At 42.0% G+C, this 13,346-nt stretch overlaps 1 protein-coding gene across 1 annotated transcript; it reads right to left on the bottom strand.

Annotated features, from left to right (window-relative positions):
- Positions 1-1,650: 1,650 nt before the first annotated feature.
- On the bottom strand, positions 1,651-11,946 carry SSX4 (SSX family member 4). The gene is made up of 8 exons (XM_043896572.1): positions 11,813-11,946; positions 7,637-7,758; positions 7,091-7,205; positions 6,643-6,738; positions 5,115-5,164; positions 3,304-3,442; positions 2,286-2,387; positions 1,651-1,826 (listed from the first exon to the last, which is right to left on the bottom strand). Exons 2-7 carry the CDS (start codon positions 7,700-7,702, stop codon positions 2,290-2,292), a joined length of 564 nt encoding a protein of 187 aa, XP_043752507.1. The 5' UTR covers positions 7,703-7,758; positions 11,813-11,946; the 3' UTR covers positions 1,651-1,826; positions 2,286-2,289.
- Between the last annotated feature and the right edge of the window lie 1,400 nt (positions 11,947-13,346).

Raw genomic sequence — 13,346 nt, forward strand, 5'->3', positions numbered from 1 at the left:
GTGTGGACAGCAATCCTGTGACCCTGCAGCTGTCATACAGTTTTGTAGGAGAGGGTAGACCCAATTCTGGCCCAGAAACCATGGCTCCAACCTGGAGTTACAGGGACCAGTCAGAGTCCAGGAGCCCATCCTCTGCTGATTTATGGTTTCTCCCATCTTTGATCCAAATCTGTTGGGGTGAGAGGGACGAGTCCAGAGGTGGGATGAAGGCAGGGGTAGGGGAGATGGCAGCTTCAGCAGAAGAGTGGAGACCTTCCAAGGCTGGATGAGAGCCAGGAGGCCAAGGTGATGGGCAGTGGATGGTCAAAATGGTGCAACACTGCCGCCATCTGGGGCTGGTGTTTGATGTCCCATGCAAGTCACCTTGGATTTCTGTTGGTAGCTTTAATGTCCCCCAACACACATAATGATTTGTTCTAAAATAGACTCTTCTCTTCCCTTCCCCAGAACTGACTGTTCCAGCTCTGTGGCCTGCAATGGTCCATCTTGGAGAGGACTGTCCCATTCTTAACACTTGACCCCCATCCCAGCTCCCAAGCCCTTGGACCTGAGTTGGGCAATTTCCTGCCTCTGTCCAGTGGACTTTTCCATCTTTTGCTCCCTTGAATCATGACTAAGTGAACTCTTCCATTACTATTCACCATGGGCCTGACACTGGACCTCTTCTTCCCTATTCCTCCACGTTCCCCAATTGACAGTTTCATCTCTGTCTCCTCCCACACACTTTCAAATGAACTGTCCCAGCCCCATGAGCCTGAAGATCTTAGAGAGAGCAACAGCCAAGGTGTCCAACCACCTGCAGAATCCCGCTCCAGTACAGAGCAGGTACAGCATTCATCAAAATAAAAACTAGCAACAACCCCCGCTAGACTGGCACCTTCACGTGGGCAGGAACTGTTGTTTATCTTGTTCCCTGATGTCTCTCCAGGACCTAGTATGGCGCTCAGTACACAGTACAGACTCATTAGGTGTTGGATGAATGAACACTATGACACAACAATTCCATTTCTAGGAACATGTGCTAAAGAAACACTGATACAGGTGCACAGTGCTGTGTGCACAAGAGTGGGAAGAGCAAACAACTGGGAAAAACTTGTAAACATTTATTGTCAGTGACTGATGCTGAGTGAATGAATAATGGGGGTTTGGAGCACCTGCTGAACAGGAAACAGAGTGAGACAGACTTGTTCAGGACATGCTGCTAATGGGGAAAAGCAGGTGAGAGATGCTCATATTGGTACCCTATGTGTGTGTGTAAATACAGAAAAAAATGTCTGCAATAAAACACACAGAACTGCCCTCAGTAGTTACATCTGGAGAGGGGGAGGTTAGTGCTGTTCTGTACAAAGGATATATGACAATATTTGTTTATTTTTAAGGTAGAGGCGTGGATGTGTGTGCATGCTAAGTCACTTCAGTCGTGTCCAACTTTGTGTGATCCTATGAACTGTAGCCTGCCAGACTCCTCTGTCCATAAGATTCTCTAGGCAAGAATACTGGAGTGGGTCGCCAATGCCCTCCTCCAGGGGATTGCCCTGACCAAGGGATCAAACCTGCGTCTCATTTGGCAGGCAGGTTCTTTACCACTAGCACCACCTGGGAAGCCCTAGAGGCATGGATACATAGACAGAAACACACATTAGGTATATGTCTTGCTCATTAACACAACTTTAATAACTAACAACGGTTGGCACACAGTAAGAAAAATCCTGTTTAACTGTTGTGAACTCCTTCTTTCACATGCTAGGAATTCAAAGCCATGCCCATGTTCACGAATAGCCACCAAGTTCTGCTTCTTATCATGGGCACTTGTCACATCTCTGAGGCTGAGGCAAGGAAAGAGAAGGAAAATAAGTGACAACGAGTTCCCACTGACTGATAAATTACTATTCAGCTCCTCATTTTGAACTGCATGGCCCCTGTGCACTCCGATTCCATCCTGCCTTGTGGTCTATGTGCACCTCTTACTGCTCCTTAAGACCAACCTTCTGTTCTGGCTGCAGTGACTCTGTCAACTGTCCAGTGAGTTTTTTGGCTAGAGGAAGGTGTGGCCTACATGCTAGAAGCTGACCTGGGGTTTGGGAGCCCACAGCATCCTGGGGAGGGAAGATCTCTGGATATACAGAGCAGGAAGTAGAAAAAGCATGGGAATCCTTCTCATTTAGCCTCAGAGCTGCACCCCCAAGGGACTGGGAGAAAGCAAAAACTGACAAGATGGGATACAACTACCATATGAGAACAGTGCCTTTTGCAGGGATGTGGGGATGGAGAGAAAGGTCACTTACAGAGTTAGTCATCTTCCTCGGGATCACTGATCTCTTCATAGGCCACTGGTTTTCTTTCTCGCAGTCTGTGGGCCCAAACATTAACCTTCTTTCTCTTGGATCCTGGAGAAGAGTTGGTAAATGGGGGTTGGGTGGGTTAGGGAGTGTCGGGTCCTGTCTTGTCAGATAAGGAGATGCCTTCTCCCTCCCAAGTGGCCACAGGACTTCTACATAGTCTGTTTTGCACACTTTCTGGCTCGAAGAGGCTGAGAGGTTAAATCCACACCAAAACACACCAAATACACACCAAACGGCAGTTAAGAGTTTTAGCTTCTGGCTCCTTTCATCGTCAGGTTTAGTGTCCCAATAGTTTAGATTACTTTAGATTAGTTTAGTGTCCAAAAGTTTAGATTACTTACCACATTTATTCCGACCTTCTTTCACTCAGCAGATATGTTAAGGGCATACTGTGTGTCAGGCATTGAGCTGAGGGTGGGGATAAAACTCTGAGTAAGATGTGTTCCCAAGTTATCACAGATGGAATGACCTGAGTTCCCCCACCAGGGATTGAACCCATGCTCCCTGCAGAGTAAGCGCAGTCTTAACCACTGGACTGCCAGCAAAGTCCCTTGAATTGAACACCTTTGAAGAGCCTGCAAACTCTGATTCTTTATTTCCATTTTATGGACTAGGAATCTGGAGCTCAGAGAATTTGAAAGGCTTCTTCCAGTTACATGGCTTTCATATTGACAACAACTCAGATCTGTGATTCTGTAAGTTAGCTTTTAAAAAAAAATTTGGCCATGCCAAGTGGTTTGTGGGATCTTAGTTCCTTGATCAGGGATCAAATCCAGGCCCCAGCAGTGATGACCCTGGAAGTCAGCTCAAAAGTTTCAGCTGGAGCTGAGCAAGCTCTCAGCCCAGCCTGGCCCTAGGCCTGTCCAGGATCCATCTCCCATGACTAACCCATTCACTTGAACATGACCAGGGAAGACAGAGGAGTTGTTCCCAAACAAGTAAGAAAAGTTGTTTCTCTTACCTGATGTTTTCTCACTCTGCTGAGAAGAGGTACTTGCTTTGTCCCAGGGGCACATCTGTCTCTGAGCCTGCTCTGGGCCTGATGTTCCTGGTTCTAACTCCGAACGTTTTTTTTCCTTTACAGGCTTCTTGGACTCCACCTTTTTAATGTGAAAGTCGCATACAATCAGTATCCATTTCTCAAGTGCTTTAGAGCTTACAAACTGTTTTCTTGTGCAGTACCTTAATTAACGTTCTCAACAAGTCTGGGGGATCATTATATTACCTGTACCTAAATTACAAATAATCTAGGAAGTTAGAAGGAAATGGAATGGTCTAAATGAAAGGTGTTTCCAGGATTAGAATGCTTGTTTTCACGCTTTTTCCAGACTGACACCCTCACCAAAAGAAATCTCCATGTGAGCAGGAGTGTGGTACATGAAAGGTATGGGAAAGTAGAGCATTCTAACAGTCCATGAGGTCTGTGAAAATGAGGAGGGGCTTCTATAAAATCTAAGGGATTGAAGATAAGCTAGTTGACAGCTGCGGGAACAATGTACAGAGGGGACAAAACACTGCTGGCAAATGGTGTGGGAGAGATGAATATAGGGAAAGGAGAAGAGAGAATGGTTCACATAAATTCACGCAGACAGCCAAGAAAGTGATGCCAGATGTGACATCCTGTCCTACCTTGGCAAGAACATTTCACGTGGAATTAGGTGAGGTGGTTCCTGTACCAATTCTACTTGTGTCAGGGTGTGTCACTGACCAATGATCTTAAAGCTAACCTTCATTCAGCTCTTGTTTATAAAACTGTGAACGATAACTATATAATCAGCTCCCTTATTTATGTATCAGTGAACAACTGTAAAACAAGCTAAGTGAAAGAAACTTCTAAGGCTATAAATGCTGTTTAAATGTGACAATAATAAAAACAAACACTTTTATGATCCCTCTTTGAATTCTCTCTTCAACCGTGTCCACACTGGTACTGGTAACCCAACCACCAGATCTCTTTACCCTCTAAACTATAGTTTAATCTGCAATTGTGGAAGAACTTATGCAGTAAACCTCTAGGGGTCTTCCTGGGCTGGAACTGGGGCTTCAGAGATGCCTCAGGGGCAGACAAGGTCCCTAAGGAGCTCACAGGAGAGGGGCTGACAGCTCAAGTGATTCCCAAGCAACACGAAAGGGGCCCTGTTGTGAGAGTGGGTGTCTAAACAGAAGTGTCAGCAGCATCTGCAAAGTTTAGGGGAAATGCCTGAGCTTCAGAAACATGTGAAAAAGCTTATGAATTTGGAAATGGTTTGGGGCTTTGGATTAGACTACTACCACTGCCACTGTTGGGCTCCCCTGGTGGCTTAGATGGTAAAGAATCTGCCTGCAATGCAGGAGACCCAGGTTTGATCCCTGGGTTAGTAAGATCCTCTGGAGAAGGGAACGGCCACTGTGGTCTCAAGCAGATTATTTAACATCTCTATACCACAGTATCTGCATTATTATGAGCATCAGTATTTAATAATACTAATAATACCCTCATTATTATTTGGGGATAATAATAGCAGTAACATTATAGAAGTTTTAAGGGCTAAATACACTAATCCATGTGAACTGCCTAAAATAGTATGTCATCACTATGAAATCAAAAGAAGTAACAGCTATCACAATTGTTGTTAATTATTATTTAGCTCTTGGTACTACATCAGGAATTGTGATAAAGAGGTCAGGAAAGGGAGGCAGTGAGGGCCAGGCTATTTTCCCAATTTTATCCCAATATTCACATCTACAGAGAGATAAACAGTCTCTGGTTCTTTGGATCTGGGAGGCACTCACCTTCTGGCGTTTTCTCAATTGCATGTTGGAAGTCCCTTGAGGAGATTCATCTAAAAGGAGGTGACAAGTCAGAAATTTGTTTTTGTTGTTGGTAAACATTCTCAAGTTGCAGAGACTCCTGTGGTATCAGGGATTTCTGCAGCAGAGGGTGACGAGTCCACTCATCAAGGAGTTACTCTGAGACTAGCCTTTGAATAACAACGGTTTTGGTATTTATTTGTAGCATCAATTCAGAATTTTTCTTCTGATGGTTTATAAAATGCAAACTAAACCCCATCATTGCCTTATCCTATCATATTATACATTTCTTACTTTTTTCCCCAAAGAAGTAAATTGATTGGTCTTTAGCCAAAAATCACTCTATACTTAAAATGGTGAATTTCATAGTGCATCAATTACACCTTAATGAAACTGTTAAATGTGAAATGAACCATGGATGACTTAGTCCAGTGGTTATGGAATGTTTCCAGTATAAAGATACCTCTTTAATATCAAAAACTTTGTAGATACTCAAGCACTGGCTTTTTAGCCCTCTTACAGTAATTCTGGGAGCTTGTGGAATCTGGTCTGTTAAACTAGATTCAAACAAAGGACTGCTGGAGACATTTTGAACATTTTTACCCTGTCTTCTCACAACTGTGCTGTCAGAGCAAAAGAGCAAATGAACACATCCCATCCCCTTTTTAAGTGAGTACATACACTGCTCAGATGTACAAAGATTTCTAGAATCTGTCACTTTTTAAACCTTACATTGCCTCTGCTCATTGACCAGTAGAAAAGGTCAATGTGTGGAAGATTACTCTCTTAAACTCTCTTCCAAACTCACCACATAGAACCAGGTTTGATTAGGAGTGAGACAACTATTTGGTTTTGATAAAACACAAGCAAACAGCCATATGTCATTACATAATATGTTAATCATTTTCTTAAGATAGTTATCCAGTACCTATGCACTATTATTTTGGAAGTTTTGAGTGGATTTACACTTTAAATTTTTCTTAATCATCCTGTGATTCATTAATGGTGCTTAGCAAGAACTAACTCTTTTAAAAAGAAATGTTTCAAACATGCATAAAATTATGGACAATACTATTTGAAACACGCATCTACCATTGGGTCTAGCTGGATTTCAATATTATCTCACAACTACTTCAGATTGCTCTGAGCTCTTTATTCAAAATATAACAAAACACTATAAACAAGTCACAGCTAAAGCCATCTGTGTGGCCCTCACTGATCCCTACCCTCCTTCCTTTTCCACTTCTTCATTCCAGAGTTTGATGGGTTTTATTATCATTCTCGTTTTTATACATTTACCAAATACTTTCTATCCATAAAAAAATATATATATTCTTGTTTTGCATGTTTTAGGGTTATATATGAATGGCCTCTGACTGTGCTTAACCTTCTGCATTCAATTTTTTTTTCACTCAACCATGATGCTTTTGAGGGAACAAAGTCCTGAGAATCTTTCCCCATCTGGAACCCAGCATAAATGGGCTTCAGGAGACTCTTTCCTGTCACTTACCCTTTTCCTTGGGGTTCTTAATTTTAGAATCACAATGCTTGGATTCTGTGGCTCCCTTTTTAGGATGCATGAAAGCTGGTAGAGTACCCTTGAGACCTAGAATAATGCAAAATATTTGTTTCTTAACAGACAACCTGAGAGGAGGGGGAAATGCTGGCTCACAGCACCAACAGTAAAGTTCATCAGCTGGGCAGGGGGAATCTGAACCACGGCCAGTGAGAGAGAAATGCATGGAATTCAGGTCTGAGCATCTCTGTGGCCACTCTCAGCCCACAGCCCTGCACAGGATTTGAAAGTGCAGAAGGCTTGAAAACTGCCCTGGGATTTCTTCCCACAGAAAAGAACAAATGTGGGACACTTGGCATAGCCTAAGAAGAATAAACCATGGCTTGTAAAGAGGAATTGTCATTTATTCCCAGCCTTGTCTGGACCCAGAACATCCTATTACCTAGACGAGTCATGGTTTCATAGTTTCTCTTCATATACACATAGCTGATTTTCTCCGAGTATCCCAGACGTGCCCACTCTTCCTTAGAGAAGTATTTGGAAATAATCTTGAAATTCTAAAATAGAAAGAAAAATAAATCCCAGCAATGACTCAGCTAAACATGTCTGACTTTCAGCCAGGAGCTCTTCCTTGGCTGCAGGGCCTCCATGTTAGATCTATAAAATGGAGCTAATAATCCCTCTCTAGTCATGGCTAACAGAGAAAATGGGTAACATTGCCTAGGCTCTTGTCTGGCATGTAGTAGGTGCTTAATGCTGGTGACATGCTCTTCTCTCACCTTCCAGAATAGACTGAGAGCCATCCAATCCAGTGCCCCAAGGATACCAGGCAAGGACAGAGTGAGGGTCAGAAGCTCAGGATCTCCTCCTGACATGCTGCTCCTTGTTCCCAGTGCCTCTGACCCTCTCCCAACCCCCAATGCCCAGAAATCTAGTCACCATACATTGTCCCCTGGGCCACTCCTCTGCCCTCTCCAGATCAACTCACCTTGGATTCCTTCTCTAATTTCTGCCTATCTTCCCTGGAGTTTTCGGAGAAGCTGCCTCTGTTCATGGCGCTTATCTAGAAGGAACACAGCCTGGGTCTCTCCAGCCACAAGGCCAAAGGTTCTATCGGGGGAGAAAGTGTTGAAGGAACTGCACACTCAGTTAGTCACCTGTAATTAAGGTTCTACTTTTCTCCATCCTTGGCTTATCTGTCCCTGAGGAAGGACATGAGGGTGGGGAAATCAGATGAGAACAGGGAGCTGGAGGTCTCTGAGAGAAGTAGTGATTAAGGATGACATGTTTTCTGTGTGCATGATCAAAGCAGCACTGAGTCTTTGAGGGAGGTTGGTTACTGTTGTTAGTAGCTTGCCTGGTTTGGCTTATTTTGAAGGAAAGATATAAGAAACTTGTTGGGGAAGTAGTGAAGTCAATGTATAGTATTATTGAGGGGGGCTGTTTTGAGGCAAAGGAGGACAGGGGAGGTAAGTTCCAGAGATCATATGGTGTCTCTGATTGAAAGGTTTCAGTTTTCAGGGAGAGGGATGTGGGATTTCGCTCTGTTGAAAAGAAATGAAGATCACTAATATGAGTGAATTTAAAGTGTATTACTAGGCCCAAATAAATAAAATCAGAAATGAAGACGGAGAAGTTACAACCAACACCACATAAATACAAAGGATCATAAAAGATTACCTAGAGATGGCATTTTTCACAGAACTAGAAAAAATAATTTTAAATTTTGTGTGGAAACCCCGCCAGTCAGAATGGCTGCTATCCAAAAGTCTACAAGCAATAAATGCTGGAGAGGATGTGGAGAAAAGGGAACCTTCTTACACTGTTGGTGGGAATGCAAACTAGTACAGCCACTATGGAGAACAGTGTGGAGATTCCTTAAAAAACTGGAAATAGAACTGCCATATGACCCAGCAGTACCACTTCTGGGCATACACACCGAGGAAACCAGATCTGAAAGAGACACGTGCACCCCAATGTTCATCACAGCACTGTTTATAATAGCCAGGACATGGAAGCAACCTAGATGCCCATCAGCAGACGAATGGATAAGGAAGCTGGGGTACATATACACCATGGAATATTACTCAGCCATTAAAAAGAATTCATTTGAATCAGTTCTAATGAGATGGATGAAACTGGAACCCATTATACAGAGTGAAGTAAGCCAGAAAGAAAAACACCAATACAGTATACTAACACATATATATGGAATTTAGAAAGATGGTAACGATAACCCTATATGCAAGACAGAAAAAGAGACACAGATGTACAGAACAGACTTTTGGACTCTGTGGGAGAAGGCGAGGGTGGGATGATCTGAGAGAACAGCATCGAAACGTGTATATTATCAAGTGTGAAACAGATGGCCAGTCCAGGTTGGATGCATCAGACAAGCGCTCGGGGCTGGTGCACTGGGATGACCCAGAGGGATGGGATGGGGAGGGAGGTGGGAGGGGGGATCGGGATGGGGAATACATGTAACTCCATGGCTGATTCATGTCAATGTATGGCAAAAACCACTACAATATTGTAAAGTAATTAGCCTCCAACTAATAAAAATAATTGGGAAAAGAAATAAATAAATTTTGTGTGGAAACCCAAAAGACTCCAGATAGCCAAAATAATCTTGAGAAACAAGAACAGAGCTGGAGGTATCACACTCACAAACTAGTAGCTGAAGGTGTCTTCAGACTATACTACAAAGCTACAGTAATCAAAACAATATCACACTTGATAATATACATGTTTCGATGCTATTCTCTCAGATCATCCCACCCTCGCCTTCTCCCATAGAGCCCAAAAGTCTGTTCTACACATCTGTGTCTCTTTTTCTGTCTTGCATATATGTAAACCCATGGCTGATTTATGTTAATGTATGGCAAAACCACTACAACACTGTAAAGTAATTAGCCTCCAACTAATAAAAATAAATGAAAAAAAAACAATATCAAAACAAATGGCACAAAACCAGACACATAGGTAGATGAAAAAGATTATAAAGTCCAGAAACAAACCCATGCGCATATGGTCAATTAATCTGTGACAAAGGAGAAAAAAATATACAAGGGAGAAAAGGTAATTCTCTTTAATAAGTGGTGCTAGGAATACTGGACAGCTGCATGTAAATAATGAAATTAGAACATTTTCTTACACCATATAAAAAATAAACTCAAAATGGATTAAAGACCTAAATATAAGACCATAAAACTCCTAGAAGAAAACACAGACAGAACACTCTTTGACATATATTGTAGCAATATTTTTTATACCTGTCTCTTAAAGCAAACTAAACAAAAAGAAAAAATGGTACCTAATTAAACTTAAAATCTTTTGCACAGCAAAGGAAACCACTGACAAAACAAAAAGACAACCTACTGAAAGAGAGAAATATTTGCAAATGATATGACTGATAAAGGGTTAATTTCTAAATTATATAAATAGCTTATAAAAATATTAAAAAACCAAAGAGCCCTATTTAAAAATGGGCAGAATAACTGAATAGGCATTTTTCTGAAGAAGACATGCAAACAGCCAAGTCAATGAAAAGATGCCCAATATTGCTAATCATCATAGAAATGTAAATCAAAACCACAATGAGAGGGACTTCCCTGGTGGTTCAGCAGCTAAGACTCCATGCACCCAATGCAGGGGCCCTGGGTTTAGTCCCTAGTCAGGGAACTAGACCCCCATGCTGCAACTAAGAGTTCACATGCCTCAACTAAGAATTTACATGCCACAACTAAGAGTACACATATGGCAACTAAAAAGATTTTGCATGCCTTAACTAAATATTCTGCATGCAGCATTGAAGACTGAAGATCCCATGTACCACAACTAAGACCCAGTGCAGCCAAATAAATAAATATTAAAAAAACCCAACACTATGAGATATCACCTCACACCTCCCAGAATGGCTATCATCAAAAAGACCACAAACAACAAACATTGGGGGAGGATGTGGAAAAAGGGTACTTTCATATATTGTTGGTGGGAATGTAAATTGGTTTAGCCACTGTGGAAAACAGTGTGAAGGTACATCAAAAAACTAAAAATAGAACTACAATAGACCCAGTAATTCCATTCCTGGGTATATAACCAAAACAAAACAAAAGAATTAATTTGAAAAGATACACACAGCCTAATATGCACAGCAGCATTATTTATACTAGCCAAGATATAGAAAGCAACTTAAGTATCTATAAACAGATAACGGATGAAGCTTTGGTGTATGTATGTGTGTCTGTATGTATATATATATATATATATATATGCATATGTGTGTGTGTGTGAGTGACACACAAGGGAATACTACTCAGTCACAAAAAGAATAAAATTTTGTCATTTGTAACATGAATGGACTTGGAGTATATTATGCTAGTGAAATAAATCAGACAGAAGAAGACAAACACCGTATGTTATTACTTAAGAAACCAACAAAGAAATAAGCATGCAAATAAGCAATAAGGACATATTGTACAATACAAAAAGTATCATTATTTTGTAGTAACATTAAAGGAAGTATAATCTATAAATACATTGAATCAATTTGTTGTATGTGTGAAATTAATATATTATAAATCAACTATATCCTGATTTTAAAAAGGCTATTACTACCTTTTTGAAAATTATTAAAGTGAAGAAAGCTGGCATCTCTGACACTACAGGATCACCCATCACTCAGGCTGAGAATGTGGGAAGTTTCAATGAAGCAATCTGGTGTCCTCCAAACCGATAGCATTGGGAATTTCTCTCGGGGAAGGGAGAGCTTTGGGAGTTTCTCTCAGGGAAGGGAGAGTCTGAGGCCAAGAACATTGATTCTTTATACCAGAGGAGGCAATAAAAGAGTCCCTTAGGCAACCTCTCTGGTTGAGGAAATATAGGGGCTTCTGGTTCATTTGTGGGTTTCTCGGACTGAGGGGAGTCTTGCTTCCCTCAGGGAGAACAATTAGGAAGTCTCACAGACCGAAGATAATTATAGTTTTATGTCTGCCTGACGGGGATCACCCCGAAAGGCTTTAACTTAAAGCCTTTCAGTCGTAACGATTTTGAGGATGTTAGGAGGTACAGAAAATATTCAGTTGCTTGAATTATCGACAGTAGCTCCCAGTTTTTTTACTTGCTCCCCTTAACCTGACTAGAGAGACCCTCAGAGAGGGCTTACCTCAGAGGTGAAGCGGCGACGAAGTGCCGCTCGACGTCGGGACGAAATCCCACAATTCAACCGACCAAGGACAACCAACCAATCAGAACAGTAAGCAAACTTGATCTGGCCAATCAGAGATCAGGAGAGTGGGCGGGGTAAGAGAGGCAGGAATGGGGTCACCTAACAGTCAATTCTCCAGACACAGGAGTGCCTATTCAAAGTGGGTGGAAACTTGAAGTTTCCTGCTTGAAGCAGGATTGGCTCCCGCCAAAACTGGCCACTGCCGGTTGGTTACGTAGGTCCATTAGCACGCATGCTCAGATGTTGGCCACTGCAGCTTCCGTAGGCCCATTAGCACGCATGCTCACACGTTACTTCTCCATTCAGATTACCTCTTTCTACCCTCTGCTGTGTGTTTGTTGTTTGGTTTTAATAAGTGGTACATCTAGCTTCTCTGGTAGCTCATATGGTAAAGAATCAGCCTGCAATGCAGGAGACCCGGGTTCGATCCCTGGGTCGGGAAGCTTCCCTGGAGAAGGGAATGGCTGGCAACCCACTCCAGTATTCTTGCCTGGAGAATCCCGTGGATCGACCATGGGGTCGCAGAGTCAGACACGACTGAGCAACTAACACTTTCATTTTCAAATGGTATATCCGAGGCAGGCTGCCATCTCAAATCCTTCCCATCAGTCTCCAACTTCCTCAGTCTTTCTTAGGGCATCATATGGCCTTTCTAATAACTCAAGAATTTTAAACTTAAAAAAAAACAACAACTTGTTTTTAAAAAAATGTACACCCATGGTGGATTCATGTCAATGTATGGCAAAACCAATACATATTGTAAAGTAAAATAAATAAATAAATAAACTGAAAAAATAAATAAACTCTAAAAAAACTTTTAAATGTGTGCTTTTTCTGGAAGATCCAATAACCAAAAACATGCTTTACCCAATACTAATATTTGCAACAGCAGTATTAGAAAGAATATCCATGTAATTAGGGCTTGCTGTGTCCCTCAGGGGGCTCAGAAGTCACTTTTTCTAAAGTCTTTCCTACACACCCCTCCCCCACAAAAGGTCACCAATACCCCTTGGGCTTTCCATCACATCTCTGGTCTAAGTTCCTCGTCCTTCTTAGGGCAAGCAGAACAGGGCAGTAACCCATGTGCTAAACACAAAGCCATTTATGTGCATCATCCCATTTAATTTTCATCCCCTTGAGTTAAGTACTGTTATCATTTCATTTGTGCAGATGCTAAGACTGAGGTGCAGAGAGTTAAGCAACTTGGTTACATAATCAGTAGGTAGCAGGGCTGGAGTTCACCCCAAGTTAAATTGAGTCCAAAGCCTGTGCTTTTACTTACTGTTCTGTTGTTCAGTCCCTCAATCAACCGTGTCCAATTCTTTGTGACCCCATGGACTGCAGCAAGCCAGGCTTCCCTGTCCCTCACCATCTCCCCCAAGTGCACTCAAACTAATGTCCAGAGTCTGTGATGCCATCCAACCATCTCATCCTCTGTCCTCCCCTTCTCCTCCTGTCTACAATCTTTTCC

Source organism: Cervus elaphus, chromosome X (genome assembly GCF_910594005.1).
Source record: "Cervus elaphus chromosome X, mCerEla1.1, whole genome shotgun sequence".
Lineage (NCBI taxonomy): Eukaryota > Metazoa > Chordata > Mammalia > Artiodactyla > Cervidae > Cervus > Cervus elaphus.